This window comes from Pleurotus ostreatus (genome assembly GCF_014466165.1).
Source record: "Pleurotus ostreatus strain PC9 chromosome Unknown scaffold_8, whole genome shotgun sequence".
Taxonomy (NCBI): domain Eukaryota; kingdom Fungi; phylum Basidiomycota; class Agaricomycetes; order Agaricales; family Pleurotaceae; genus Pleurotus; species Pleurotus ostreatus.
The window spans coordinates 2,420,025-2,445,731 of NW_023503163.1; the positions used below are offsets into that span (position 1 = coordinate 2,420,025).

A 25,707-nucleotide genomic window follows, 5' to 3' on the forward strand; every position below is an offset into this window, starting at 1 on the left:
CAACGATAGCGGCGACGATATACAGCAAAACAACAAGGGTTCATCCCAGGGTGGCAAGTAGCCTCAAGAAATCCGGCGTACCCAGTCCCGTAGCCTGAAGTGAAATTAGCGCGAATGCGGGCATCAAGCCGTGACAGCACTTACGGGGTCCCATCCTTCCCTCGCTGGGAAGCCTATTTGGGGAAGTAATCAGTATGGAGAGTATCAAACCATTAGTGATCCTACCGGTCGTTCCACATCCCGGATTGGACCCTTCAGTAACATCGTTAAGAACTCTCGTCACATTCTCTGAGTACAGCATTGGGTTCAAGAAACCCAGGGTAGGCTTCTTGTTTGCGAGTCGATAGTCATTGATCAACGCAATCATGGCCGCGACGACCTGTTTATCATGTAAACGTGAGTGCTTCGAATATTATAGTGTTATTGCTACTCACAGGGGTGCTAGCACTTGTTCCGCCAATCGCCTTTGTCTCCCCACCCAAGATCACTTTGAACCGGGTTCCTTGAGCTGCTATATCGGGGACACCTCTACCGGACGCGCTACAGCGAAGAAAGGATTGATATCTACGCCTACTCTGTGCAGAAATTCACATACTTATACAATCCAGAATACATGCCGCCAATAGCCTGAAGGTATGTCGAGACGGCTGCATCCTGGTAGGAAGGTCGAGGGAATGTGTTTGAGAATCCTCCGGAACTGAAGTTTACGACTCTTTCTGGGATATGTGTCGTGCTACCGACCTGGAAGGAGGTTCATATGTCAGCGCAAGGCGACAACGGGAAGCATCGAAGTATACTCACGGTAGTCACGAACGGACACGTCCCGGGGAAGCCAGGCTGGAACCTCTTCTTATTTGACCCATCATTCGTCATGCAATCGCCACCACCAACGCTGACAGGACAAATAGCAGTTAATAGGGGATGCTTACAATGATGGCGCCTGAGAGTAACATACCCGACGTCGCCGCTAGAGAACAGGATGGAGACACCTCGAGCGCCGAGTTGTGCAAATAGATTACACACGGTGATCTGGTAGTCATAAGGCACCTGCGGGAAATCTACATCAGAAAGTGGTCTACAAGAAGTATGGAGAGGATGCAGACCGTTTGCTCATCGTCTCCATAGGACGTAGTGATCGTCTTCGGTATCTCTTCATCTTTTAACGCTAAAATCCAGTGTAGCCATTCGAGGTAGGGTTCGTTCGTGTTCTTCACCGTCCGACTATCTGGAATGAATGGCGGGGAACCGCCGACGGAGTAGTAAATGTTGGGCGTCGGGTACGAGATGGAGACGGCGTATTGAATATCTAGATTAGCCTGGTGGATATATTGAGAAATAAACCGACTCAAACGAAACTTGAGATTACTTCTCTCCCGGGTTTCGATTGGTCATCGCCACCCCCATTAACCAAAGTGGTATTGTAGGACGTCCCCAGCGCGGAGGGCATATATCTCTCGTAGAATATCTACGAATTGTGAATACGAAGGTCCCAACGAACAAGACTGAATAATAAAATCTGTACCTGCAGATCCGCCCTGTTCCCGAATTCGCCTAAATAGCCCACGATCCCCAGCTTATTGAGATGTGTAGCCTGTGGCTTGTACCAAATGTTATACAGTCGGCGCAAACAGTCGGGTGTCATGTTGGTTATGCAATCGACTGGGATATCAACGCCATCATGCGTAACGACTGCCAACTTGTTCTGGTCAACGTCTGCCAAAACTTCGGTAGTATCGACGAAAGATGTAGCTCGCATGGACCTCCATGTGCCGAAGTAGGTAGTCGGTGATATCACAGTGATATGGTCGTGCACCGCTTGTGGCAGTGAGTAGGCGAGCGTCCTGACCACGTAGTCCCTGTTCGAACTTGACGCATCCTTCGAGTCTGAGTCCAGTCCGTATGAATAAACGCCGTATTTGGCATTCAACATCTCTTCGACTTGTGGCATGGTGACCTCGACGGTAATCCAATCACCACCACTGGACCGAGAAACTGAATTGCTGTCAGACAAATCGATCCCATGTCCTCGAAGCCAGTCATCGATGATGGACACAGATGTCGCGTGGGGTGCAACAAGCGATTCCACTTGGGACTTGGATAGATGAGCCCCATACCTACATTCGTTAGGTGATATCAAGCGTGTTGTACGAGCACATACCTCGTATGTGACGGATCGCTAATTTGAAACAGTGTATTTGCTAGCGCATCAAATCTATGCTGCTTCAGGCCGATACGCAGTGTCATTTTATAATCCTCTGGAACATCTGAATGAAACTTCCAGCCTTTAGGGACTGCTGGCCAAGAGTGTCGTTGGACTAGATCTCCCCATCTTTTGGCGTGCGAGTGTGTGGACGAAGAGTACTGTGGGCTGGGGATTGCAGCTGACAGCGACGCGAATCCGATGATGGGGAGAAGCCAGCGCATTGGAGATACTAGAGAAATCCAATGACGCTAGAACGCAGAATGTGACGCTGACCCCGTTTGAGGTAGGCACAGAGCGTACATAGCAGACGCACTCCGCCCTTTTAAACTCTGGGAGCTTGCTGGCATTGTTGCAACGAGCGATGAAGACCTGACATCTTGCTTGTTCTTGAGTTGGCCACGTGGCGAAGCCCAGTGACTTTTTCAACAAGCAAGCGGGCTCAGGGTGGCCGAGTAAGTGTTCGCCGTCCCAGAGTCCCATAAGGCGCACATCAAGATGTCTTGGGATACTTGGGTTCAGGATAGTTAATGCAAACCGGAGAGGTTGCCCAATCCGTTCACTAACCTGCTATTGGTTAACTGTTCAAAATAGCCTTTTATGGCTATGGAGATTCGGTTCATGATTTTACCCACGCCCCATAGAAGGTAATTTTCGCAACATTCCTCTATCGGCCAAGAGCACTTCGATGGCTCGTCGAAGCTTGATAAATATTTCGCAGCTATACAGAGAGATTACGTTTGTGATATAGCATTCATGACTGCCCATCTAAGGACCCCAAATATCACTCTCGGCCTGAAGAGTTCTGCTTGCGGCGTAGCAAGCATTCGAACGTGCCATAATGCAGATGCCACCACCTCATCCTAGAATATGGGAAATGAATATGAGGATACATCTTAGTAGGGACTTAGGAGTTTACAGACCCTTTCGGCTGCTCGAGCAGCATGATAGGCATACCAACGGACGGCCGCACCTTCCCTGTCGCGGCTCTCCTCTTTGATCGGGATCGTTGTAGGATAACCATAGTCTGGGTAGCAGGCTCAATTAGCCCGAATTTGCAACATGACAAAAGTTCTCACCTATTGCTTTGGTCGACTTCCTGATAGTCAAGATGTTCGATTCAGTTTCACAGGAGAAAAAGGACTGACTTGAACACTGACCATATATCTTCTAGTGTATTATGCGAGCGCTGAAAGTATAGCGTGCTAAAGTCCTTCGGTATTTGATTGGGACTGTTGCTAGCTACGCGGTTGTGTAGAACAGTATTCAGAGTCATAGCACTGAAGAGGGCCTTGCTGCAACCTTGCCTATTATTAAAAAGTCTGAGTCACTTGTCTTCAATTATCAGCGCCACAACACTCACGCAAATAACGGGTTGAGCTGCATCTCTGAATCTCCAATAGCGATGAAATTTGAAGGCAAAAGGTGCGTTATCTTGTGGTATTGAACAAACGAAGGTGCAGCTACAGGATCACCAGTCCGTCAGGTGCGATATGATGTAGGAGGGAGAATGTGAAGCGCACGTATTTTTAGTGGCTTGAAGGTGATCACAGCGTCGCCTTTCTGCTCGCTCTCAAGAAGCATCTCTACCACTTTGCGGACCCATTGGGGGGCAGGATAAGCGCCTTTCACCGAACGCACGTAAGGAAGTATGTCTTCTTTTTCTTTGGGAAGATGGACATCCCCCCAACCGCCACAGCACAGCTGGACTATCTCGAGGTTATCAGATTTTTGGATTCCCCAAAAATAAAGTAAAGACCCACTTGTATTATCCATTCGTGTCAGCACGAAACCTTCGTTACCCCACTTGCAGTGTGCATAGTAGGTATAGATGAAACCAGCCTTTTCAAAACCACCAGGAATAGGCAGAGTATGAACAAGGTCTCCAAGATTATCGAATGTCACAGTAACATAACGAAGCTTGTGGTCGTAGCTGATCCGTAAATTGTCTGGCCCCCTCTTATTGTCGGAGGAGGATTCAGGGGAGGATATGAAACCAGCCGACTTCAACCATTTTATACCTGCTTGAGTGCTACCTGTGCAATCTGTGGGTAGGGTTTAGATAGATAGCACATAGAATGGAATACCAAGGCTGACCTATGACAAGCGCAACATCTTTCACGGTTTTCTCTTCGCCCTCGTTTGTTCGAATGTTGACGCTCCGAATATCAGACATGTCGTCGGAAGGGACAAGCCCCGTAACTGTTCCTTGTATCGTTTGGATGGAATTTGCGCTTGAATCAATGAGTAGCCGGTATAACACTGCCTCGAATTTGGGGCGACGAATGAGCATTGTGTCAGGGAGGCCATTGGTCTTTTCGAAGCCAGCGGCTGTCTTGATCGTTGTCGGATACGACGATTGAGCGGCAAGAAGGGGAATGCCTCCAAAGTTCAGCTTGAAATCGCCTGGCCGAAACCTATGGTGCGAACAAATGGATTAGCAAGACTCCAAAATGGACCAGCACCCGAACGTACACTCCTCCTGCTTGCTCAATCATCGGGTCCAAATTAGGCCATAGACGGCGAAGGCCATCGACCATAAATGTCAGATAAGCTGCAGAGTGTCCTGAGTATACAACGGATGCAATGGGTTCCGTGTTGAATACACACCATGGAGGGAGTCGTATTGGGCCACTCTTTTCTTCGCAAATTCCTGTCCAGCTTTTGTGATTTCAGGATCGACAATGACAACATTTTGGAAGTGGTCTGCACAGACACGGGCACTGATCAAGCCTGCAATACTTTTCAGAAGTATTAGCACTCCATCTAAAGCTGACAGCAGAATACACGCCTACCTTCCTCCACAAATAACGACCGTTTGTTTAAACTTGACTCCACGAGGATGTCCAAGAAGTGATAGATTCAGCTCCCACTCTCGCGTCACCTTCTGGTAGAAGTACCAGGCAGTACACGACGACACAGTCAGCGCAATTCCAAGAAATGCTGCTATCAAAGCATAGCCATTATGGGTGAGCAGAAGCGAGGGTTTACTGAAGGCCGACATGACTTACGAAGGGGAGCCGGCGTAGGGATGAAGCTTTTGTGCTCCCTAATTCGCAACAAGCCATTCTATTCGGAGTGGTGTGACGATCCAGACTTGATGAATTTGGTGCAGATGCCGTACACGCTGGGAATATGACCCCATGCGGTTGCTTTGCGGTCCCTTGTGGATCTCCTTGAAGAAATACGCCCGAACCTCAATGGGGTTACCTCTAGACGGGTTTGAGATTCCCCTGTTACATGACTTCCAAGAGACCGAGCGCCGGTCATGACTTATTCTGGAGACCCTGCTTTGAGCAAAGATAATTTCGTCGCGAGCCGCCAGTATCTATGAAACTTCGCAGCCCTGCGATCTGCGCGAAGCGGTAATTTTTTGACGGCTTGCAGGGTCCCATGGCCTCTTCACCGCTCTTACGAAGGATATCCTTGTCTCATTTAGGCCAAGATGGCCTCTGTATGTTTGACATCATTCTAACGTAGTACAGGATACATAAATTAGAAAACGCTCTATGGAGTATTAAAATGAGGAGAAACACTTTTTTACAATTAGCCCAGAAGGGAGATGACCCGTGTCCAGACATTCGGACGACGCTTCTGGTACCAGCTCTCGATCTGATTTCCGACATTGAGCAAGGAGCTTAGAGGCTCAAGGAGAAACTCACATCAGTGGTGAATTTGCAGATCCGCTGATAGTTCGGATCAGATGGGATAGCGTGCTGCCGTATGCAATTAGCCGAATCCGCAAACAACTTCGCAACATCGTTGATATCCTCGAGACAAGCTAGTATCTACACCACAAACAGAGGTTAGCGGCAGTTATTGGATAGTGAAGTAAATTGGTTGCGTACTGGGATATACTCTTGTTTTGATGGTTTCACTTCAGTGTGGAATACTGCCGGGTTCATGAAGCAAGCCTTCGCTGTTAGCATCGCCATGATGACTGGAATAGCGACGAATTCGAATATTTGGGAGTGTGTGAGGAGGTTCAAGTAATCCAACGTATCCACAGCGTGGCTAAGTGCCTCGATGACCATTTCGCTGAGGACGTTCAGCGCGTCGGCTTCTCGAGCAGGATCATACATGTCCTCAACCTTCTTGAAGCCGTGTTTGATCCAAAAGTGCTTGGGCCAGAAACATCTGGAGTCGTCCACATCTTCGCGATAATCGCGGAGTATGTTGACCTTCTGGAGAAATAATCCCCAAGAGTTCGAAAGAACATCCTGATCGCGGAGCCAATGGCGTTCCAACCCACTGGCGGCAAACAGCCTCGATAGCCCCTGCCCGACTACCCCCGCAACATAGTGGCAGTATAGATCGAGATCAGCGACGGTTTCGACCGTTGACGATGCGGTCTCCTCGCTGATTCGCTGTCTCCTACAGAAATCGGCCATCCCATCGCCCATAGTATGGCAAGTGTTCACTATGATTTCGCGATATCTAATATCTAGTTAAGAACAACGCGTGGATGGTTCACGATGAGCAGACTTACATTTCGTTGGTAAGTGCGAGTTCACGGACGACAACATCGAATTCGACGAGGAGTTGACGATCCTTTTCATTTGGTCCGCTTCCGTTGAATGTCCACCCTTCGATGGAGATGCTTTCGTGGAAAGCGCGTAGCATAGGGAGTTTGACTTGATCGAGATCAAGAGTCATATCATCTTCTATGGTATCCAACGCGCGCAGAACAAGATACAACAGGCATACCTAGAGACCATGTCATTTGTCAACATGAGTCGTAACATCGGGAATGTAGGCTTACTGCAGGTCGCAAATCACCGGGTAATTGCCTGATGACTTTGGCGAAGGTCTTGCTGGTCAAGTCTAGCAAGGCCCAGCATTGCTTCATATCCTTGCTATCGGGTAGACCATTGTCCCTGCCGCCGACCCGAGACTGGGCCTTGTACCGCTGATAAAGGCGAAAGAGAAGGGGTATTTTGGCTGGGTTCTGAAGGAGCAACGAGACGATCTCAGAGAGCTGCATGGTAATGAATCAGAACCAATAGGATGCGGAACGAGAGATGTTGAAATGCTTACTGGGTCGCACGCAGCTATATACCAGCCAGTCTTGTGCTATGATGCATTGGTTACTTGAACCGGATGGGGAGTCAGTGAGCTAAAGGGTTTAGGACCAATTTGATGTGCTTACTCCATATTCCGACTTGGAAGAAAAGTTTCATTTCGGCGAGTTCGCAAATGGTCTTAGCACCCCCCCGATCCAATTTTACGGCATGTTCAGGAGTTCAGCGCCAGGCCAGAGCAAGGAACGCCCCCTTCAAACATAAGTGCGAAGCGATCTACGACTCACGACTGCAACGAACCTAAGAGGGAGATAGGCTAGCAATCCCGAAGACCGTGAGATTGTATTCATTTTGTTAGCTTGAACAAGACGACATACGCGCTCGCTGCTGCGCATCCATTGGCAATGAAAATACTTTGAGCTCGACCATATTTGAACCATGCAGCGATTATTCTCGTTAGCAACCCGGCCGAGATAGAATCGACTAAGGGCAACGCTACTTCCGCACTTGGCTGTGCATAAGGACTCCAGGGTCAGAATATTGCTCTCCGCATCCACTCAGCGTCGCCGTAGTCCACAGCATCCGCGACCTCAACGTCCGTGTACAAACCTAGGGACATTCAGCCGCGAAGAAAAATTGATTGATTGCTCAATCGAGATTGAGACGAGACTGTCCGGTCAGTGGGTGCGAGCAAGAGCACACTCACATAGCATTATGCATGAATTTTCTAAACGTTCAGACGTTCGTGGTCCAAGACAAAGAGCAAGTGCTGGGCGGCAATCACCAGTGAGTACTTGATGACTAAATAGTCATGTGTCAATGCTAATCAGGAGTCGGCGCTTGGTAGCTTCGTCTCGGAAGAGATCAGACCATTCTGTTTTTCGAGTTGAAAACGCTGAATTACTGACGGGGCAAGGTAGATTCTCTCCGTTTAACTCCCATGATAGACCCTGTTATCAGCCAAAGCCCAGAAATCCCCTTCACTGACTATTCGCGGTGGCGTTTGCGACTGGGAGAAGGCGGGCGGCACACATGGCATTACCTCAAAGCTGAAGAAGAACACGAAGAATGGCCTCAGACGGACATTGACCGGTATTGGCTAGGTCTCCCCCTCGTAGTGCGCCTGTGCTTAAAATACATGCAGAAACAAGCTAACTCAGCCCATTAGAGCTCGAAGAAACTTGTCACAATCAAACCTGCGGAGGACGCGTTTGAGGCAGCCAGGCGGGGCTTTGAGTTCGTGAAGCACATTCAAGCGCCCGACGGTCATCTACCGGGAGAGTACAGCGGGCCAATGTTCTTGCTTCCTGGCATGGTCATTGGTTCATACGCGTCGGGGCAATGGTTCGAGGAGGAGGAACGCTTGGAGATGATTCGGTACCTGCTCAATCGCGCTCACCCGGAAGATGGAGGGTGGGGGATGTACGTGTCTATCCCTTGGTACTTCTTAACGTTATTAACAGAAGTTCCAGACATGTTGAAGGGCCCTCAACCGTGCTGGGAACAGCACTCAATTATTGCGCCCTTCGTCTACTCGGTGTTGACAAGGATCACCCAGCTGCTGTAAAGGCCCGCGACACACTGCATAAGCTCGGTACGCATTATATGTACGCTAAATTGCTATTTCTCAGCCGCCTGAATAATACACAGGTGGCGCTGTTGCTTCACCGTCCTGGGGAAAGTTCTGGATGTCTGTACTAAATGTATATGAGTGGGAGGGGAATAACCCTATTCCACCTGAATTATGGGGAGTTTATCTTGAGTATACTTATCCATTTCTAACTTCATCTCTAGGTTACTTCCTGACTGGGTTCCTATCCACCCTTGGCGCTGGTGGATACACACTCGCGCAGTATATATCCCAATGAGCTATCTCTATCGCGTTCAGTTTAAAGTTGAAGAGACACCACTCATTCTGTCGCTGCGAGAGGCAAGTGTCTTGCGCACAATCCTCGTTTCCGAGACTAACCTTCCGCAGGAGCTATACACAACGCCATATAGGTTTATCGACTGGCCAGCACAACGCAACAACATCGCCCAGATTGATTTGTATGCCCCTCATACCGTGGCGCTGGATATTCTAAACACGCTGCTCAGCCTAACGGTGGAATCCTGCACGATCCCCGCTATTCAAAGACGCGCACTTGATAGGGTATACGAGTTAATCTGTAAGGAGGACGAGAATACTTGTTATCAAGACATCGCGCCCATGTCGAAAATGATGCAAATGGTGTGCCGTGCTCATCGCGAAGGATGCGATAGCGAAGCCGTCCGGAAGCACGCGGAAAACTAGGGCCGATTTCATGTGGGTGCGACCAGATGGGATGTGCGTTCGAGGAACGAACGGGAGTCAACTTTGGGACACAGGCTTTGCGGCGCAAGCGGTTGTGGAGACCGGGCTAGCCGATTTGGAGGAGAACAAAGCGTCGACGCTCAATATCCTCACATGGATAGTTGATTCGCAGATGACGGAGAATCCGAAACACTACGAGTCCGCGTACAGACACTCGACGAAAGGAGCATGGTAAGCTTCCATTCCTGCTAATCCGCATACGACTCAAGGTGGTATGTACTACAGGGGATTCAGCACCAAGGAGCAGAATTACACCCTCTCGGATTGTACGGGCGAAGGCCTGAAGGCGGTTCTATATTTGCAGAACAAATGGAGGTCCGTCGCTTCTTTGATCCCCCAGTTCGGTTATCGTGAATTCTTATCTCTCAGTGACTCCCCGAAACTGATGTCTGATCGACGAATATTTGATTCTGTTGACCTCATGATCGGGTTGCAGAACAGTGATGGTGGATTCGCGAGCTATGAGAAAATCCGTGGGCCTCGCATCTTGGAGGCGCTCAATCCATCGGAGGTGTTCGGTACCTTTCGTTTTGTTATCCTTCGAGTACCACAGCTTTCTAACGCAGCTCCTTCACAGGCGACATCATGGTCGAGTTCAACTATCCTGAATGCACCACATCAGTCATCACCGCTCTGAGCGTGTTCCGTAAATACTACCCCGAATATCGCAAACACGACATCAGGTTAGTCGCATCTGTTTAATTAAGCTATGCCTTCTTATCGCCCTTTTAGCCGTGTAGTATCCAAAGCGATCAACTTCTTGCACAAGGCACAACGGCCCGAAGGGGGTTGGTTTGGATCATGGGGCATCTGCTTTACGTACGCCACGATGTTCGCATTGGAGAGCTTAGCCTTGGTCGGAGAGACCTATGCAACAAGCGAATCCGCTAGAAGGGCTTGTGAGTTCTTGCTTGACAAGCAGATGGACGACGGCGGCTGGGGCGAGACATACAAGGTATGTCCCTGAACATGCGGTGCTTTCTCAATTGTTCCTAACCCTCGGTGATACTTCTAGTCTTGTGAAACCGAGATATATCATTGTCATGAGCGCTCGCAGGTCGTGCAGACCTCTTGGGCAGCGTTGGCGCTCATGTTCGCCCAGTATCCTCGGCGTAAGCCTATTGCGCGAGCGGTGAAACTTGTCATGTCGCGGCAACTACCTGTGAGGGTTATGACAGCTCGCCGCGCAATGACTGATACTGACTCTGACCCCCGATCTCATAGGACGGTTCTTGGGAACAGGAAGCCATTGAAGGCATCTTCAACAAAACGTGTACGATCACGTATCCTAACTTCAAGCTTGTCTTTACAGTCTGGATGCTTGGTCTCGCTCACAAGTACCTGCAACGAACTGATCTAGAGTAAACCTATCTCATCGTAGGTATCTCCACGGACATTAATTTTTGATCGCACATACCTAGAGTCTTAGATATTCTTGTCGTTTCATTCATAATGTTGCATAACGTATGTTAGCAGTGCCTGGTCGTGTATCTTGCTGAGATGGAGATAACCTGAGAATGCATCAAAGACCAAGCCGCATTGTGCCCATCCAAGCTTGACATGGAACGTCACTTGCAACCCAAACTTCCGATGTATCGCAGTCGATGATAACACAAGCCCATCGTTATTTCTTTTTACGTTGTTCGACAACAAAGTATCAAGTGTACAGTTTACATGGTGTACATACATACACTATTATTTGATGTCAATAATCACAGGGGCAGCTTGAGGTACAAGCACCGGAAGCTCGATGTGTTCGTGTCGATTCATTCGCTCGCTGCCGCTGCTATTGTTACTCGAATGAGGTGAACGCAAAGCTTCTCGCTTGAGGTTGAGGAGCATGCGAGTTGCCGTCATCGAAATAGCAGAAACCGCATATCCGTGTAGCAGGAAGCGTTGTGCAATCTGCAATCACGATGAGTTAAGACATCGCACAAGAAAAGCTGAGTTACCTCAAGCTTAATCCACGAGACGGCAAGGGCGATGTAGATGACCAAGATACTGGAGAGACAATGCTTTCTTAACATCGTCAGACAGAAGCAGACAAGGAGACGCACATCAGAAAGTGCAATACCGAATCCCGAAGCATGATGCGCATGATACTGGACCCATTGAAGCCATAGTTCCGCTGCATCCGCATGTGGGAAACTCCTCGAGCTACCACGAGAACCAAAGCAACAATATCAAATGCGATAGCAGGAACACTTTACGTCCATCGTCAGTACCTTCACCCATATATCAAATGAAGCGCTCACAAGAACAGCGACGTGTCAACTGACTCGCTCGGAAGACAGACGAACATGTTTACCATGAAAGGGAGCGGAATGCGAGTAAAGTTAGGCGCAAGCCGTATGGCGACATATATTTCGCCCGATAGGGTCGCGAGGAGCATGATGGCTAAGAATATTGTTATCCATCGGCTTCGTCCATACAGTCCGTATATCCTGAACGCGAGGATGAGGTGGACGCAGAAGACTATCGAAGTGCCTTCACAGAGAGTGAATACAAAACACGGCACACGGACCCGGAATCGGACGCACCCGTAGCTTCGATGATATGGTGACCCCAAGCTTGACCTTCGTTATTTGGTCAGAGACGCTGATCTCAAGAAAGATCTCACAACTTACAGCTAAATCGAGAGTGAAGAAGGGAAGCGTCAGTGGTCACGACTAGCCCTGAGTCCTGAGAAAGGGTGGCACGCACAACTATACAACTAGGTTAGGCATTGAACACTACAAAAGTGAAAAGGACATACTTTCTGAGTATTTCTGGGGGCGAATCCAGCTACTTTCCATTCAGGATCAACACCAGGCTGACGGCAATAGCCACATACCGACTGTGTTGAAGATCTGCCATATTATTGTCTGATATCGATTCTGCAAAGGGCACGAGGGCTCGTATAGTGGTTGATTGCGAAAGTAGAGGGCTTACTATGAAGAATAGCGCGCGTGGATATGTCCATCTCCCGTGCTACCAAACACCGTATGGGAGACCGGTCCCGAAGGATGTATCATATTTGCGTACCCATAATAGTTGTTCCTAAGCGTAAATGCAATCAGTACCCAGCCTCCAAGGGGACAGAGAAGGTGAATACACCAACCTCATCAGGAAGCGTCACGAAGTAGTCCCACACGAGCAAGGTCAGTGATGATACTACATCAAGCCAATCGTGAGTAAAGATCGTATGAGGATAGAGAGAGCGTAGCGACCTTGCGCATACCGCGTTGCGTATAGCTGATGATACGAGTTGGTGATTTGGTCCATGAAGGGCGACATGGCTGCGGGGTTCGTCCGTACGACGTAGTGGTTGAGGAGGACTCCTGGAAGAGGGGGCGTGTGATGAGGATATCAAGCAAAGCCCAGACTTCGGATGTAAGGAGTCCCAGTCAAATCAAATCCCAAATCCCAAACGCCCGAAGATCAGGGTAGTCAGTACATAGTGTCTCCGGCGAAGAGAGATCGGCGACCATCGCACACAATCGTGTCATTGTTACAGAATTGAGCAATGCACAACACCGCCCATAGGAAGCTAAAGCCATATGACCGTGAGGCCCTGAACTGCCAATCCATTGATGCGGAGGCACTGGCTACAGTAAGACGATGCTATCCGGGTTAATCACCGCGTATTCTGATGCATGGTGCATGTGTGGGGGGAAGTTTCGATGTGTCCGAAGTGAAACGATGCACGATCAATCGGATGTCTCCATCTGATCCCCCCAAATGACAACTGGAACTAGTGCCACCGAGACCGAACGATCGCGAGTGGCGCGGAGCGAAGGTGAGCGCTAGGCGCTTTCGTCTATAGTAATACATAGAATATTCAGAAGCGTCAGCACGCCCCAGAAACCTTGCGACGCGACCAACTAACCATGCGAACAGAAGTGCCCGCAAGTCACTACGACGTCGTAATCATCGGCGCTGGAATCGCTGGGTCGGCGCTCGCGTATGCGTTATCATCGAGGTCAACGGACACCACTCATTCAAACCAATACGGATCGAAACCAAGGAAGCTCAGGGTCGCCCTCATCGAGCGGTCTCTCTCCAAGCCTGATAGAATTGTAGGGGAGCTTCTCCAGCCAGGCGGCATCATCGCGCTGCGCGAACTTGGGTTGGAAGTATGCCTCGAGGGCATCGGCGCGATTCCGGTACGCGGGTATTGCGTTGCGGAGGGCGAGAGGCAGGTAAGGGTGCCGTATCCAGATGGCTTTGAGGGAAGAAGTTTCCATCATGGAGAGTTTGTGATGACGTTACGCGACAAAGCGATAGGCGCCGATGGTGTCGACGTGATAGAAGCTGTTGTGACGGAACTGATAGAAGAATCTGAAAGCGGGAGGATTGCAGGAGTGCGATACCGAACAAGGGAGGCTTCCAACGCGACTTCTACGCACGAATTACATGCCAAGGTAGTCATCGTCGCGGATGGCAGCGCCTCGAAATTCAGAAAACAAGTTCTTCAGCCAGCCTATGCCGCCAAAGTGGAGCCTCGGCTGATCAGCCATTTCGTTGGACTCGTCTTGGAGGGCGCAGAACTGCCCGTCGCGCAGCATGGTACAGTCGTATTCGTCAGTGGACACGGCCCCGTACTTCTGTATCAGATATCGGAGCGATGCACGAGGATGCTTATCGACGTCAAGGAGCCGCTGCCTGCTGACATGAAGGTGCGTTCATTCATCTACGATGCACAGAGGAAACTCACTGACCAGCTATGGTTGTAACCTATGATAGTCGCACATCCTCACCGAAATCGTGCCCCAACTCCCGCCCTCCCTCCGCCTCCCTGCGACTTGCGCCGTGCACTCCGATCGTCTGCGTCGCATGCCTTATCCCTTCCTTACTGCAATCAACCAGAACTCATACCACACAAAACCAGGTGCCATCCTCCTTGGCGATGCATGGAACACGCGGCACCCGCTAACCGGCGGCGGCATGACTGTCGCGCTGAACGACGTGGTGCTACTACGAGACATGCTAAACAAAGTCGACGACTTGGGTGATTGGACAGCGATGGAGGCGGGGTTGAGTCGGTGGTATTGGCAACGCAAACCGCGTTCTTCAACAATCAATATGCTTAGCTTGGTGCTGTACGAGCTGTTTGGGGCAGCGGGTATGTCGATCTTCCTTCGCAGCTTCGTCAATTGACTGGAGATATGTTAGACGAGGAACTGTCCATCATGCGCCTTGGGTGCTTTAAATATTTCGAGCTAGGGGGAGAGTACGTTAGAGGGACGATATCCTTGTTAGCTGGGTGCGTGCTTTGGGCTTCTACTCACTCGCTTGCTAACATCATACAGAATATCGAGCTCCCCGTTCCAACTGTTTCGTCATTTCTTTGGCGTTGCGATGTACGCCATCTTGGTTCTATTCCAATCTACTCCGTCACCCTCTTCACCCCGATATCATCATACAATCACTCACCAACCCGCGATGAACGTAGCTCTCAGCACCCTGGTGCACTATATGTCCTTGCTCACCAAGAGCGTGCGCGTGGTATGTCCGCTTCAATTGCATAATTCATGTCCTGACAAGGCGTCGAAGATATGGAAAACTTGCGCAATATTCTTCCCGCTTCTATGGGATGAAATACGATGGTGGATTCCGTCTAAATCTAGTGTTCAGTCTCCTGCACGATGGGGAGGTGCTATGCTTGTAGCTATCGTTATCTTATCGCTTGGTGCAATCATTTGTAAATGATGAATATGCTTACCGTCCGTGAACCACCTGACTGGCTAAGTTGATAGGCGTATAGTTCTAATACCACTTGAGGGGCTTCGTTCACTGGAGATCGCGCCTCGTACTTGACTATGTCGGCTCTAGAGCGGTTGAAAATGGCTCCTTGGGCGTGAACTACAGATCTACGTAGCAATCCTTCAGCGCTCAGCAATTGTTCTTCGGCGTCCGCTTTCGGGTCGTCCGTATCTCTATCTAGGTCCAGCACTTGGTACACGCGAGTCATCCGACCGGCCATAGCGAGAACTCGGTTTTCGAAGATGGACGCTACTAGCCACCGAAAGCACCTCCGCCCTCGCGTGCCGTTTTCGGTGTAGAGGTCGAGCCCAGGTCTTTGCCATCGGCGAAGGGCAAGGAGACCAACATACCAACCAAGATTTAAGAATGCTGTCGCAGAAGTCAGGCATACCCAACTGGCAGCGAGATGTATACGCTTCTAACTTGTACGCTTCACCAAGTGTCTCTATTTGTCCTTATTTGTCCCCGCCTGTTACCGTCTACTGAAACTATTTGTCTACGAATCCATAACGCCCTCGCATAAAGCTCACCCGCACACGAGAGCCTGGGTAGGAGGCCGACACCACAGACGTCCCTCCGCTGCAGAAGAAGAAGGGATGTGAGGGTCCTGTATGGGTTCCCTTGCGAGTCTGTGGATTTCTGATCCCCTACGACTTTCTCGTGGCATATGCGGAGAAGAACCTGCCAGACGACTTCGAGGCTAACGCCAAGGCCAAAGAGTACTCAGAGACCATGATCAGGGACTATCGCAAGCAAAACGCGCTCAAGCACATCAAAAAGCTCTTGGACCACCCGGATCAGGTGCTTGTCCGCCTCGCCGATGGTGGCATACAGGCATGCCTGCTCGTTGGCAGTAATTACGACGACGAGGAGCTAACGAACGCGTGCGACCTGGCCGTCATCGACTAGTTTCGAAAGGCTCTTGATCTCGATAGCACTTGTATGCCAAGATGGTACCGCATCGTACGTTTTACAAAAACCTTGTATCGCGAGGTCTCTGCTAATGCCCAGCTCCACTTTAGCATAGACCTTGATACCCTGACTTCTCTCACCCCCCAAACCGCATGAATGAGGCAACCTTTTCGTACCGTTTGAGCTATCTAAATTATAATATACACCCGTTGGCTCTTCTTCCCGCTTCTATGGTACGAAATACGATGGAGGATTCCGTCTAAATCTGGCGGTCAGTCTTCTGCACGATGGGGAGGCGCTATGCTGATAGCTATCGTTATCTTATCATTTGGTGTCGCCAATTAAATGATGAGTACTCTTACTGTCCGTGTACCATGTATGTACTAACATGGCGTACATGATCAATGCCACGCTGGAGGTTTAATCCGTCGGTGGTGTCGGTGGTGTGTCGAGATCGCTCCACGTCGGCCAGTGGCTATCAGTAAGAATACACATCGCTTTCAGCTTTTCGACAGCTTTTGTGGTTGGGGCCTAAAAAGTGATAAAAAGTGGCGAAAGGCTATGGACCTAGCTTTTGGAGCGCTTCAGTGTTTTGGACAACTCCAACGCCATAGAGCTCGAAGCCCGCGAAAGTGCCCGAAAGGCGACAAAAGTCAGTTTTGGATGTAGAGGCCACATCCCGTTTGTATCCCTTCCCCAACCTGCTTTTATTCTACGTCTCTGGCACAACCATTTTTGTTCCCCCCGCCGCGTGCCTCTGCTTTCGTGTTTGCATTCTTGTTCGCATGTTCATCAGCAACGCTGACTTTGAATGAGTCTAACGGCGGTGGTGCGAGGGTTCACGGGTTCGAACTGCCACCAACGTTCAGCGACGGCACGAATGCCGCTTTGACTCTGTCAATGACCGAAGACTTCGCCGAAGAAGAGAAGATGCTCGGTAGCGATCCCAGCGGAATCGACTAGCTTCTTCTTCAGCTCAGACCCGAGCGTCGTGACAGTGATTTTGGATAAGCTAATGTCCTATAAAATTCGTAGCCATGGTCCCCTTTCTGTCTTTCACTGAACTCACTTGGACTTATAGTTATGGAGCCATTGAAGAACAGTATCAATCATCAAAGTGATCCGGAAATTTGTTTTGACTTCTTCCGCAGAAAAGTTCCCGCGGGCAGAGAAAGTTTTTTTTTTGGGGGGGGGGGGGGGATGTAGCTAACCATACACCGCTTTTAGCGTAGTGTGGAATCATCAAGACCCGATGCTAAGACCCTCCCCTCATTGGTCTAGCGGGACCGAGTGCGAAACCGCAAATACAAAAGCTTCGTTTTTACCTTGACTCTCGCTAGCAAGGCATGTCAACTCCCCATGAGCCCTCGTCTTTCGTCAAATTTTTCATACAGAATGGCTACGCTTTGATATCAGCATCTCTCGGCGTCGCGTTGGCTCTGGTGTCCTGCTCTGCCTGGTATTATTACCACAGAGTGACGCGTGAATGGCTTTTGAATATTTCACTTTTGGGACATCCTCGCAAAATCAAACTCAAACAAACGGTCGTTATCTGTGGAGGAAGGTAAGTTTTTATTCCGCTGTTGAGTCTGTTGGTTCCAGTACTGACATAATTTCTGAAAAGCATGGCAGGCTTGATGACTGCCCGCATCTGTGCAGATCATTTCCAAAACGTAGTTATCGTCGACCCTGAGATTAAGAAAGCTGGCCGGGAGTTTGCGAAGAAACGAGTGGCTCAATATGATTCCCTTCATGGTATGTATGCTAAGCAGAGTTCTCTGGTTTACTGACGCGCTCTGTAGCTTACCTAACATTTATGGTCGACGGCCTTCGTCGTCTATGGCCTAACTTCGATACAATGATTAAGGAAGCAGGAGGAGTGTAAGTTCATCGTGTTCGTCTGTCGAATCCTCATTGATCTTGGTATGCGCGCTAGGGTTTGCCCAGGCACCTTACCGTTGCATTTTGGTGGCATTCCCATCCTTACTCCTCAATTGTATTCTACTACAATGTTCAAGTCAACCGCTGGCCTCGAAAAGACTTGTAGTCTCCCCGACACAATACTCATTCGTCGCCCCAAGTTAGAGGCACTATTATACCGGTTACTTATAGGCTCGAGCGCAAACTGTATTCAAACGATACAGGGTACAGTTACGGGGCTTGTTCCCTCCGACAATATGTCTACCATACAGACCGTCAATGTTCGCACGACAGAGGGAGAGGAGAAGGATATGAAGAATGTTTCGCTTGTTATAGGTCAGTCTCGATATGACACATCACGGATCACCCGCTTGAATTACTCCTTCAGACTGCACAGGCGCCGCCCAAAGAGGTACCAGGTGGTTGAAGTCGGCCGGCTTTATACCCTCCTCCACTAAACCGTCTCCTAATATCAAGGGCCGAGCGGGAACGACTAGCGATTTGCGTGTCATCTACGACCACAAACTATACTATGTCACCGTAACATTTGACAATATTGGAGACCTGGTTCAAGATCTCCCTAGTCCAGGAGGTTTCGGCCAAGGATTCATCTACACCTACTACACACACTACAAGTGGGGCAACAACTCCTTCATACTCGCGCGGATGGACGATACAAGTATGTATTTGTCTTATTTCTGATGGCTTCAAAGATCTCAACGTCAGGAATAGTCCAGCTTTGTTGTGGTGGCTGGGCAAACACCCATCTACCCAAAAACAGCGAAGATATAATTTCGTATGTCCATTCAGTGAAAGGCGCTCAGCCTCCGCAGGTATGGGTCATTAAAGCCGTAGAGATGCTTCTCGAAAGTGAGCGGAGAGGAGACATTACCATGACCTTCAAGCCGCTGAAAATACGTACGTTTGCCGTATAGTGTACTTGAGTACTCACAAGTAACTCGTGATCTTACAGCCGCAGCTTCATTCGTCCAATACCACAAAATCGCGCAATCCTTGCCTTCCAATTTCATTGCTATTGGTGATTCAGTGGCGCAGATCAACCCTGTATTTGGGTAATCCTATCCCCCTCGTAGACAACGATAATGTGACTCAAATTCTGACAATAGGCAAGGGTGTACCAAGGCCCTCTATGGAGCCACGATTTTAAACTCTATTCTCCATAACTGCGTCCCTGCGGCAGAGCTCGGCCGCCTCCCTGAAAACTTCAGCACATTGTATTTCGAGCGTTCACATGGCACAGTAGAAGACTTGTGGCGAGTTCTCGCTGCCGTCTCTGTGTATATTCCATTGAGTTAATCTCGAAAACCCGTAGGACGTCGACCAAAGCTTTAGGTGAGAATACTAATACTCACCGGGGTGAGTATGGGGCTGATTGTATCTCTTCATGTCAGACTATGGCTACTCTACAACGATTCCAGTCAAAGGCGAGAGCCGCACTAGGGAAGGTGCTGTTGCCCGTTGGTACTCATACTACGCGTATCGAGCAGCGGAAACGGTTAGGCGGTCCATCGTTTTCTGCCAGGATCTACTGATGCAAGCTTGAATCCCATCTCGTAGGATGAGGTAGTCGCATCTGCGTTATGGCATGTCCGTATGCTTGCTATGCCGCAAGTGGAGGCCTTTAAACCAAGGGTAGTATGGGGTGTTCTACGATGGGCAGCAGTCAATGCTGTAGTAGGATCGTAGAGATCGACAAAATCGCCTTTTATAGGTTGGTTCTATTCCTCACAGGTTTCCAAAAAAGGCGATTCTCTTCTCTCAGTAAAAGCAACCCGTGTGTCCAAAACAACTTGGCCGATCATTTGGAATAGATAGTATACTGAGCGCAGTGTTTACTACAACTCGCCACGGTAGTGCATGACTGTCGTTTACACGCCTTGAATGGAGCAAGGATCAGATACAATATCCAACTTGCAACAAGAATGTGAACGATACAAGGTAATGGATGTCGATAATCAGAAATATTGACGTCGCTTCAATGGTACAGCTTGACATGGTTAACTTTCAAAGTTCCGATGTCCTGTATACTGGCCATCGCCGCCTTGAGGCTGTCGGTTGCCCCAGCAACGGCCGTTTGGTGTGCCTACATAACTCGCTTTATCCAGAACTAAGTTTGAAGAACGTTGGGGCATCGAACTTACTGCTAATGACTCCCAGCCAACTACCAAGACAAGCCGCCTCTCGTTCTGATCCGATGTCCCCCAGGTTCCGGCGACGATACCAACTCCTTTCGTTGCAATTATCTCGTTGAGATAGGGAGCAACATCAGCCGCCGTTTTGCCCTCATTGAGCTCCATCATCGCCACTTCGACAATGCCGGCTTCGAATACTGGTGACGGGTTTGATTCAAAGTCGACCCCCATTGCTTCGCCGATTACCCCAACCTTGGAGGCAAGTAGGGCTTGATGATCAGCATCATCCTTGCTTTCTCTGGCGGCTTTCCTGGCTTCGGCGGACGGCCACACTGTGACGGCGTGGGTGAGTGCTTTGTGCGAGGCGGAGAACACTCACTAGGTACCAAATACCCAAATTCCGGATCCTCGTGTTGTACACCATGATATACCCTATTCGTCGTTGAATCATAATACGATTCGCGTGTGCCACTGCATGAAGTACCTCCTACACCCCGCTGCAGTCGCCAGCTCCCGCAGTTCATCGTTCATTGCCTGAGGATTGGCGCGATATTCTTCGGTCGTTACGAATCCCAACCATGAAGTCGTAGGTGTTGGCATCGTGTCTCAGTGGGGGCCCCACCTTTCATCGACACTGCTTTTGTAGGGTATTGCATCCACTCTTTCTCATGGAACTTCAATATCAATTTACAATCAGATTTGCTGTCAATTCGTCACCTGCCGTCTCCATTCAAACTCAGCTGGGGTATTGTTCAGTGGAATTTTCTTCGACTATAAGGAGGCTCTTACCCTGACGATTGGCACCGTGCACGCTCATACACAGCGTGTCCCTGTGTATTTTTGTTATTCGTGGCTGCCAGGCTGATGCAAACCTAGGCCAACTTACGTGTACGAATCTGTCCCTTTGCTTGCGTTTCTGCTAGACCTTTCGTAGGAGAACTTGCTACTCAGCGAGCGTGATTGGGCGCGGACTCGTCTATCTCAGGACCTCGTCTCGGACCTCGTTACAAGTCCACGATGTGGATAGTTGATTTCCACCAACTAGCAGCGCTAACCACGTTCTGAAAGCCTCTTCAGAGACCATGCGAAGTGATGAATAGCGATGTTCACGATCAATGGAAAGATCACATAGCTCTAGGTACGGAAAGTTCCCATAGAATGCTGACGATAGTGTGCGGCAACAGGCTGAGACAGGGCGAAGAGGATATGTTCCCGCATCGGTGCATTGTTGGAGGCCTTGGGATTGTTGAGATCGATAGCGTGGGTTTACTACAAGCCAAGCGAAGCACCGATAGCACGCGTGACCAGGGAAGCGATTAATTCTTGCTGCCTTGTCTGATTTCGTTAGATCTCATCGTATGGTTTCGTTAGTGGAACTGGGATGCTTGAGGGAACTGGGAGGGAAGTGGTTGGTCGGGGTGAAACAGAAGCAAGCAAAGTCAGCACTCGACACTGCAGCTTGCGCTGCAGACAATGGCGGCGGTAGCCGGCGGAATGAACCTGAGAGAGAATCTGACATGCGAAGAGGATAAGTTTGCTTCATGGTGGAGCACAATGGAGTGCATCGTGATGCGTCCGAGCTCCAGGCGTATGGATCAACCATCCGAATTGCAGACGTCTCTCGAGTCGATGGTAAATTTCAAGTTGATTTCCAGTCGAGATTTCCAGTACCTGAGGCTTATTTGGAGGTGTCGGGAGGGAACATGAATTGCTACCACAACACAACATGAGCGTCTCATGAGGATCGGTTAGGCGCCCAATAGCACATTGTTTGTCACAAACGCGTGACGTAACGTGTTTCTTCTATTCTCCTCAACACCAACGCTCACGATGGGGATCAAAGGACTAACGCCGCTGCTCAGCACTCATGCACCCGATGCACTCACATCCCATGCGATAGCCACGCTCTTCAACCGACGTGTCGCCATCGATGCGTCCATGTCTATCTACCAATTTCTCATTGCGGTCCGACAGGCCACGGGTGAAATGCTCACCAACGACAATGGGGAAGAGACTTCTCACCTAATGGGTCTCTTCTATCGTACTATACGGATGGTCGAAAATGGCATTAAAGTAGTCTATGTCTTCGATGGACGACCGCCAGATATGAAAAGGGCCGTGTTGAAGGAGAGGGGCGAAAGAAGAAAGGAAGCGGTAGAAGGAGGAGAGGAGGCGAAGGAGGTTGGGACCGCTGAGGATATCTCGAGGTTTACGCGGAGAACAGTGAAGGTTACCCCCCAGCACAATGCCGAGTGCCAGCGCCTGTTGAAGTTGATGGGCATACCATATGTTGTTGCACCGAGCGAGGCAGAGGCGCAGTGCGCTGAGCTTGCCAGAGGTGGGAAGGTGAGTCTGCTCTCTTGAACTCCTTTCTGAATGATATATCAACGCGAACTCAGGTGTACGCCGCTGGGTCAGAGGATATGGACACACTGACCTTTGGGTCACCCATCCTCATGCGACACTTGACGTTTTCGGAAGCCAAGAAAGCCCCCATTGTCGAAGTCAACTTGCAGAAGGCGCTGGAAGGTCTGGACATGGACATGAGCACCGTAAGTGTTTTCTCCATTACTATACTATTGGTCTTGACTGACACTTGGGTTACGATCATGCTAGTTCATTGATCTCTGCATATTACTCGGATGTGACTATCTTGAGCCCATCAAAGGAGTCGGCCCTACGACAGCGCTGAAGCTCCTCCGCGAGCACGGCAGCCTCAAGAAGATTGTCAAACACCTGAGAGAAAAGTTAGCTATTTGTTCCATCCCTGCTGTCTCGCTAACAGGGTTCGACGTCTCTTAGGCAAGCCGAGCGGGAAGCGTTAGCCGTGGAGGAGCCCTCTGACCCCGAATCTGAAGACGATGAGAAGTCCGGTGTTGAAGAAGACAAAAACTCTGACGACGAAGACGTGGGTCTGGGGGACGATGTGCCTCCCACCTCTGACTTCGATTTGCCACCAACATCTGATGGCGCCGCCGATGTCGATATGGCTGCTGAAGACAAGGATGTGAACAAAGATAGCGAAGACGAAGACGCACCTAGTGAGAAGCCCAAGGGCAAATCAAAAGTTATCGCCAGCGACGCGAAATCGAAAGCAAAGACATCCAAGAAATCAAAGCCTTCTGGTAAAAAGAACGGAGACGAGGCGAAGGGGAGCAAGAAGGGGAAAGGCAAAGGCAAAGCAGGTATCACTATTCCTGAGGAGTGGCCTTGGGAAGAAGCGAAGAAGATGTTTGAGAAACCGGATGTCATATCGGCTGACAAGGTCGAGGTGAGCCCCTCCCGTTTACTGCTGGTCCGACGCTGACTCTCACTTTCGCTTGCTTTGTAGTTAGAGTGGAAAGCCCCCGACGTAGACGGATTGGTCCAGTTCCTCGTCAAGGACAAAGGGTTCAAGTGAGATTTTTTATCATTCCCGGATTTCCTCTTTATCGATATGCTCTCCTCTAATCACCGTTGTATGGATTCCTGATTGCTGGTTCTACAGTGAAGACCGCGTGCGCAAAGGCGCCGACAAGCTCGCGAAGTTCATGAACACGAAGCAGCAGGGCCGACTGGATGGCTTCTTCACCGTCAAGCCAAAACCGAAAGAACCCGCTGCCTCAGCTAGTAAAGGTACGTGCTACACTGATAGCTCCGCTTTCCTGACGGCTGACAATGTACATTGTACATTCCCACGTCTTCTAGGGAAGGGGAAGGGGAAGGTCGATGATAAAAAGTCGGGCGCAGAAAAAGGGAAGACCGGGGGTGTCAAGAGGAAGGTGAGTATTTCCCCGTCTCGCTGCTTGCCAGACGTAGAGCCACTGATAACGCGTGTGCGTCGGTATAGGGCGATGCAGAGTCGGGGAGCAAGAAGAAAGCGAAGAAGTAACGTCCCGTCGTTTCCCCTCAAGTTTCTCTTTGTTGATTCTGGTTCGGACTGTTGTTGCTGTATTTTATCCTTTGTAATCCACTATTCCATCCTGTTTTCGTTGTCTTGTGTACTTTTCTTGGGTCTTCGTCATCCTCTAATATTAACAGACAGTATCAACGAGTGGTCTTGCAGCTCCCAACAGACATTCGATACAGATGTGGAACGGGCCTCTTTTGTATTATTTCCTGTAGTCTTCCGTGAGTCCTTTCGTTGGTAAAAAATCAGGAGTTTTACTCACTACTGCACCGCAGAGCCCCGCGCCCCAAACCGTCAGCTACGCCAGAAGTGCAGGGGGTAGATGGATGCTGGGTGTGGGTGCTGGGTGGAGGCTAAGCTCCCCGGCTCCCCGTGCACTGCGTATTATGAACACCCCAGATGGTGAGGCCTCAGCACTCAATCGACCACGGTCGCCATCGACGGTGCGTCGCAACCGCGACCGTAGCCACGGCGCAGTTGACAGTGGTTTGCCGGGATCGACTCTCAGTTCCCAATTTCATGAACTGCGATGCAGCTGTTTGCACGACTAGCCCCGCATCCTGTACTCGCACGTTCCCTCGTAGAGTCATTGGGCTCGCCTGTAAGTAAGCCCAGTTCGCAGCCCCTCGTGCCCGGTGAACACCCTTAACATTCAAGCAAGCACGGTTGCCATCGACGGCGTATCGCATCCACCGCGCAGTTGACGGACGTTCCACCCAATCGACTATCGGTTTACACCACAGGTCGGTTCAATCACAGCTACTTACTGCGACCGTTTGCGTTGACTCATGCACATCCCTTGTGCAATCCTTCGCGCTCGTACGTAAGTACAGAACTCAGCGCGACGACATGTGCCTTTCATCCCACCCACATTCCGACGTATCCGGTATTTCCAGAATTCCATTGGCCCTTTCAATCCCGAGGTGGTATTCGCCACGAGAGTTGAAAAGATGAAACAACGGAATTTTCCCTGATTGTACAATCCCAGTATATACCTCGTTTCGACGACCGTCAACAATTGTAGCTCGAGGTCGAGGCTCAGTTCTATTGGGTAGGACGGGATTGGTATCATCACCCCCGCGCGGGTCGGAGGGACGTTGGACATTGGCTCGGTCATCGTTAGATAAATGAACCAGGTGAGCTGTGATGCATTGACTTGGATAGGTATTTACCCCACAATACTGCTGCTGGTATGTACGACGGATGGGAATAGTCGCGTGCCTGACCTTTCCAAAAGCTGTTGTTCAGAGTATGTTAGCCGGCTAGAGCGCCCACTATCGAAACTGCGGATATCATACACGCTTCAGCGTCGCGCCCAACCGCAGTTGCTATTACTATTTGTCTGTCGCATCTCCACGCATGCTCGGTCCTCTAAGGGCAGCTGAGATTTGCTGGTTCTAGCCATTTGGACTAACTAAGTACCTCTAGCTATGCAAGTAGGATTCGGTTTCAAGTATTTTGGAGTGAGATGTAAGATTACCTCCCCGCCAAGTCTCGTAACTGGTAGCCGAGGG

General features: G+C 49.9%; 10 protein-coding genes across 10 annotated transcripts; 5 read left to right on the forward strand and 5 right to left on the reverse strand.

Moving 5' to 3' along the window:
- Positions 1-40: 40 nt before the first annotated feature.
- Positions 41-2,550, reverse strand: PC9H_011136 (uncharacterized protein; the record flags this gene model as incomplete). Its single annotated transcript, XM_036780621.1, has 12 exons — positions 41-94; positions 145-173; positions 226-379; positions 435-540; positions 596-741; positions 802-892; positions 956-1,047; positions 1,104-1,316; positions 1,367-1,465; positions 1,523-2,114; positions 2,159-2,432; positions 2,517-2,550. 12 exons carry the CDS (start codon positions 2,548-2,550, stop codon positions 41-43), a joined length of 1,884 nt encoding a protein of 627 aa, XP_036628004.1.
- Positions 2,551-2,934: 384 nt separating this feature from the next.
- On the reverse strand, positions 2,935-5,204 carry PC9H_011137 (uncharacterized protein; the record flags this gene model as incomplete). The annotated part of the gene is made up of 11 exons (XM_036780622.1): positions 2,935-3,063; positions 3,124-3,227; positions 3,280-3,299; positions 3,349-3,507; positions 3,564-3,663; positions 3,724-3,909; positions 3,964-4,245; positions 4,298-4,617; positions 4,676-4,754; positions 4,811-4,941; positions 4,996-5,204. 11 exons carry the CDS (start codon positions 5,202-5,204, stop codon positions 2,935-2,937), a joined length of 1,719 nt encoding a protein of 572 aa, XP_036628005.1.
- A 542-nt stretch (positions 5,205-5,746) lies between these two features.
- Positions 5,747-7,184, reverse strand: ERG9_2 (bifunctional farnesyl-diphosphate farnesyltransferase/squalene synthase; the record flags this gene model as incomplete). The annotated part of the gene is made up of 5 exons (XM_036780623.1): positions 5,747-5,812; positions 5,863-5,988; positions 6,049-6,637; positions 6,690-6,907; positions 6,963-7,184. The coding sequence occupies 5 exons, from the start codon at positions 7,182-7,184 to the stop codon at positions 5,747-5,749; spliced, it is 1,221 nt and encodes a 406-aa protein (XP_036628006.1).
- A 977-nt stretch (positions 7,185-8,161) lies between these two features.
- ERG7_2 (Lanosterol synthase (Oxidosqualene--lanosterol cyclase)) lies at positions 8,162-10,939 on the forward strand (the record flags this gene model as incomplete). The annotated part of the gene is made up of 12 exons (XM_036780624.1): positions 8,162-8,338; positions 8,390-8,643; positions 8,694-8,815; positions 8,872-8,983; positions 9,016-9,451; positions 9,489-9,745; positions 9,800-9,889; positions 9,944-10,092; positions 10,152-10,257; positions 10,307-10,529; positions 10,590-10,736; positions 10,799-10,939. The coding sequence occupies 12 exons, from the start codon at positions 8,162-8,164 to the stop codon at positions 10,937-10,939; spliced, it is 2,214 nt and encodes a 737-aa protein (XP_036628007.1).
- Positions 10,940-11,269: 330 nt separating this feature from the next.
- Positions 11,270-12,850, reverse strand: PC9H_011140 (uncharacterized protein; the record flags this gene model as incomplete). The annotated part of the gene is made up of 11 exons (XM_036780625.1): positions 11,270-11,479; positions 11,527-11,575; positions 11,632-11,778; positions 11,830-12,061; positions 12,115-12,150; positions 12,202-12,279; positions 12,330-12,358; positions 12,408-12,544; positions 12,599-12,613; positions 12,675-12,727; positions 12,784-12,850. 11 exons carry the CDS (start codon positions 12,848-12,850, stop codon positions 11,270-11,272), a joined length of 1,053 nt encoding a protein of 350 aa, XP_036628008.1.
- A 593-nt stretch (positions 12,851-13,443) lies between these two features.
- ERG1_2 (Squalene epoxidase) lies at positions 13,444-15,265 on the forward strand (the record flags this gene model as incomplete). Its single annotated transcript, XM_036780626.1, has 5 exons — positions 13,444-14,232; positions 14,300-14,678; positions 14,729-14,819; positions 14,866-15,061; positions 15,110-15,265. The coding sequence occupies 5 exons, from the start codon at positions 13,444-13,446 to the stop codon at positions 15,263-15,265; spliced, it is 1,611 nt and encodes a 536-aa protein (XP_036628009.1).
- A 420-nt stretch (positions 15,266-15,685) lies between these two features.
- On the forward strand, positions 15,686-16,228 carry PC9H_011142 (uncharacterized protein; the record flags this gene model as incomplete). The annotated part of the gene is made up of 2 exons (XM_036780627.1): positions 15,686-15,727; positions 15,872-16,228. The coding sequence occupies 2 exons, from the start codon at positions 15,686-15,688 to the stop codon at positions 16,226-16,228; spliced, it is 399 nt and encodes a 132-aa protein (XP_036628010.1).
- Positions 16,229-17,856: 1,628 nt separating this feature from the next.
- On the forward strand, positions 17,857-19,715 carry PC9H_011143 (uncharacterized protein; the record flags this gene model as incomplete). The annotated part of the gene is made up of 9 exons (XM_036780628.1): positions 17,857-17,986; positions 18,034-18,112; positions 18,168-18,487; positions 18,540-18,830; positions 18,878-19,069; positions 19,125-19,224; positions 19,279-19,449; positions 19,485-19,504; positions 19,591-19,715. 9 exons carry the CDS (start codon positions 17,857-17,859, stop codon positions 19,713-19,715), a joined length of 1,428 nt encoding a protein of 475 aa, XP_036628011.1.
- Positions 19,716-20,147: 432 nt separating this feature from the next.
- PC9H_011144 (uncharacterized protein) lies at positions 20,148-20,904 on the reverse strand (the record flags this gene model as incomplete). The annotated part of the gene is made up of 4 exons (XM_036780629.1): positions 20,148-20,255; positions 20,314-20,636; positions 20,684-20,736; positions 20,789-20,904. The coding sequence occupies 4 exons, from the start codon at positions 20,902-20,904 to the stop codon at positions 20,148-20,150; spliced, it is 600 nt and encodes a 199-aa protein (XP_036628012.1).
- Positions 20,905-22,134: 1,230 nt separating this feature from the next.
- On the forward strand, positions 22,135-24,175 carry FEN1 (Elongation of fatty acids protein 2; the record flags this gene model as incomplete). The annotated part of the gene is made up of 8 exons (XM_036780630.1): positions 22,135-22,650; positions 22,704-22,856; positions 22,921-23,051; positions 23,107-23,575; positions 23,636-23,700; positions 23,792-23,919; positions 23,992-24,065; positions 24,134-24,175. 8 exons carry the CDS (start codon positions 22,135-22,137, stop codon positions 24,173-24,175), a joined length of 1,578 nt encoding a protein of 525 aa, XP_036628013.1.
- Between the last annotated feature and the right edge of the window lie 1,532 nt (positions 24,176-25,707).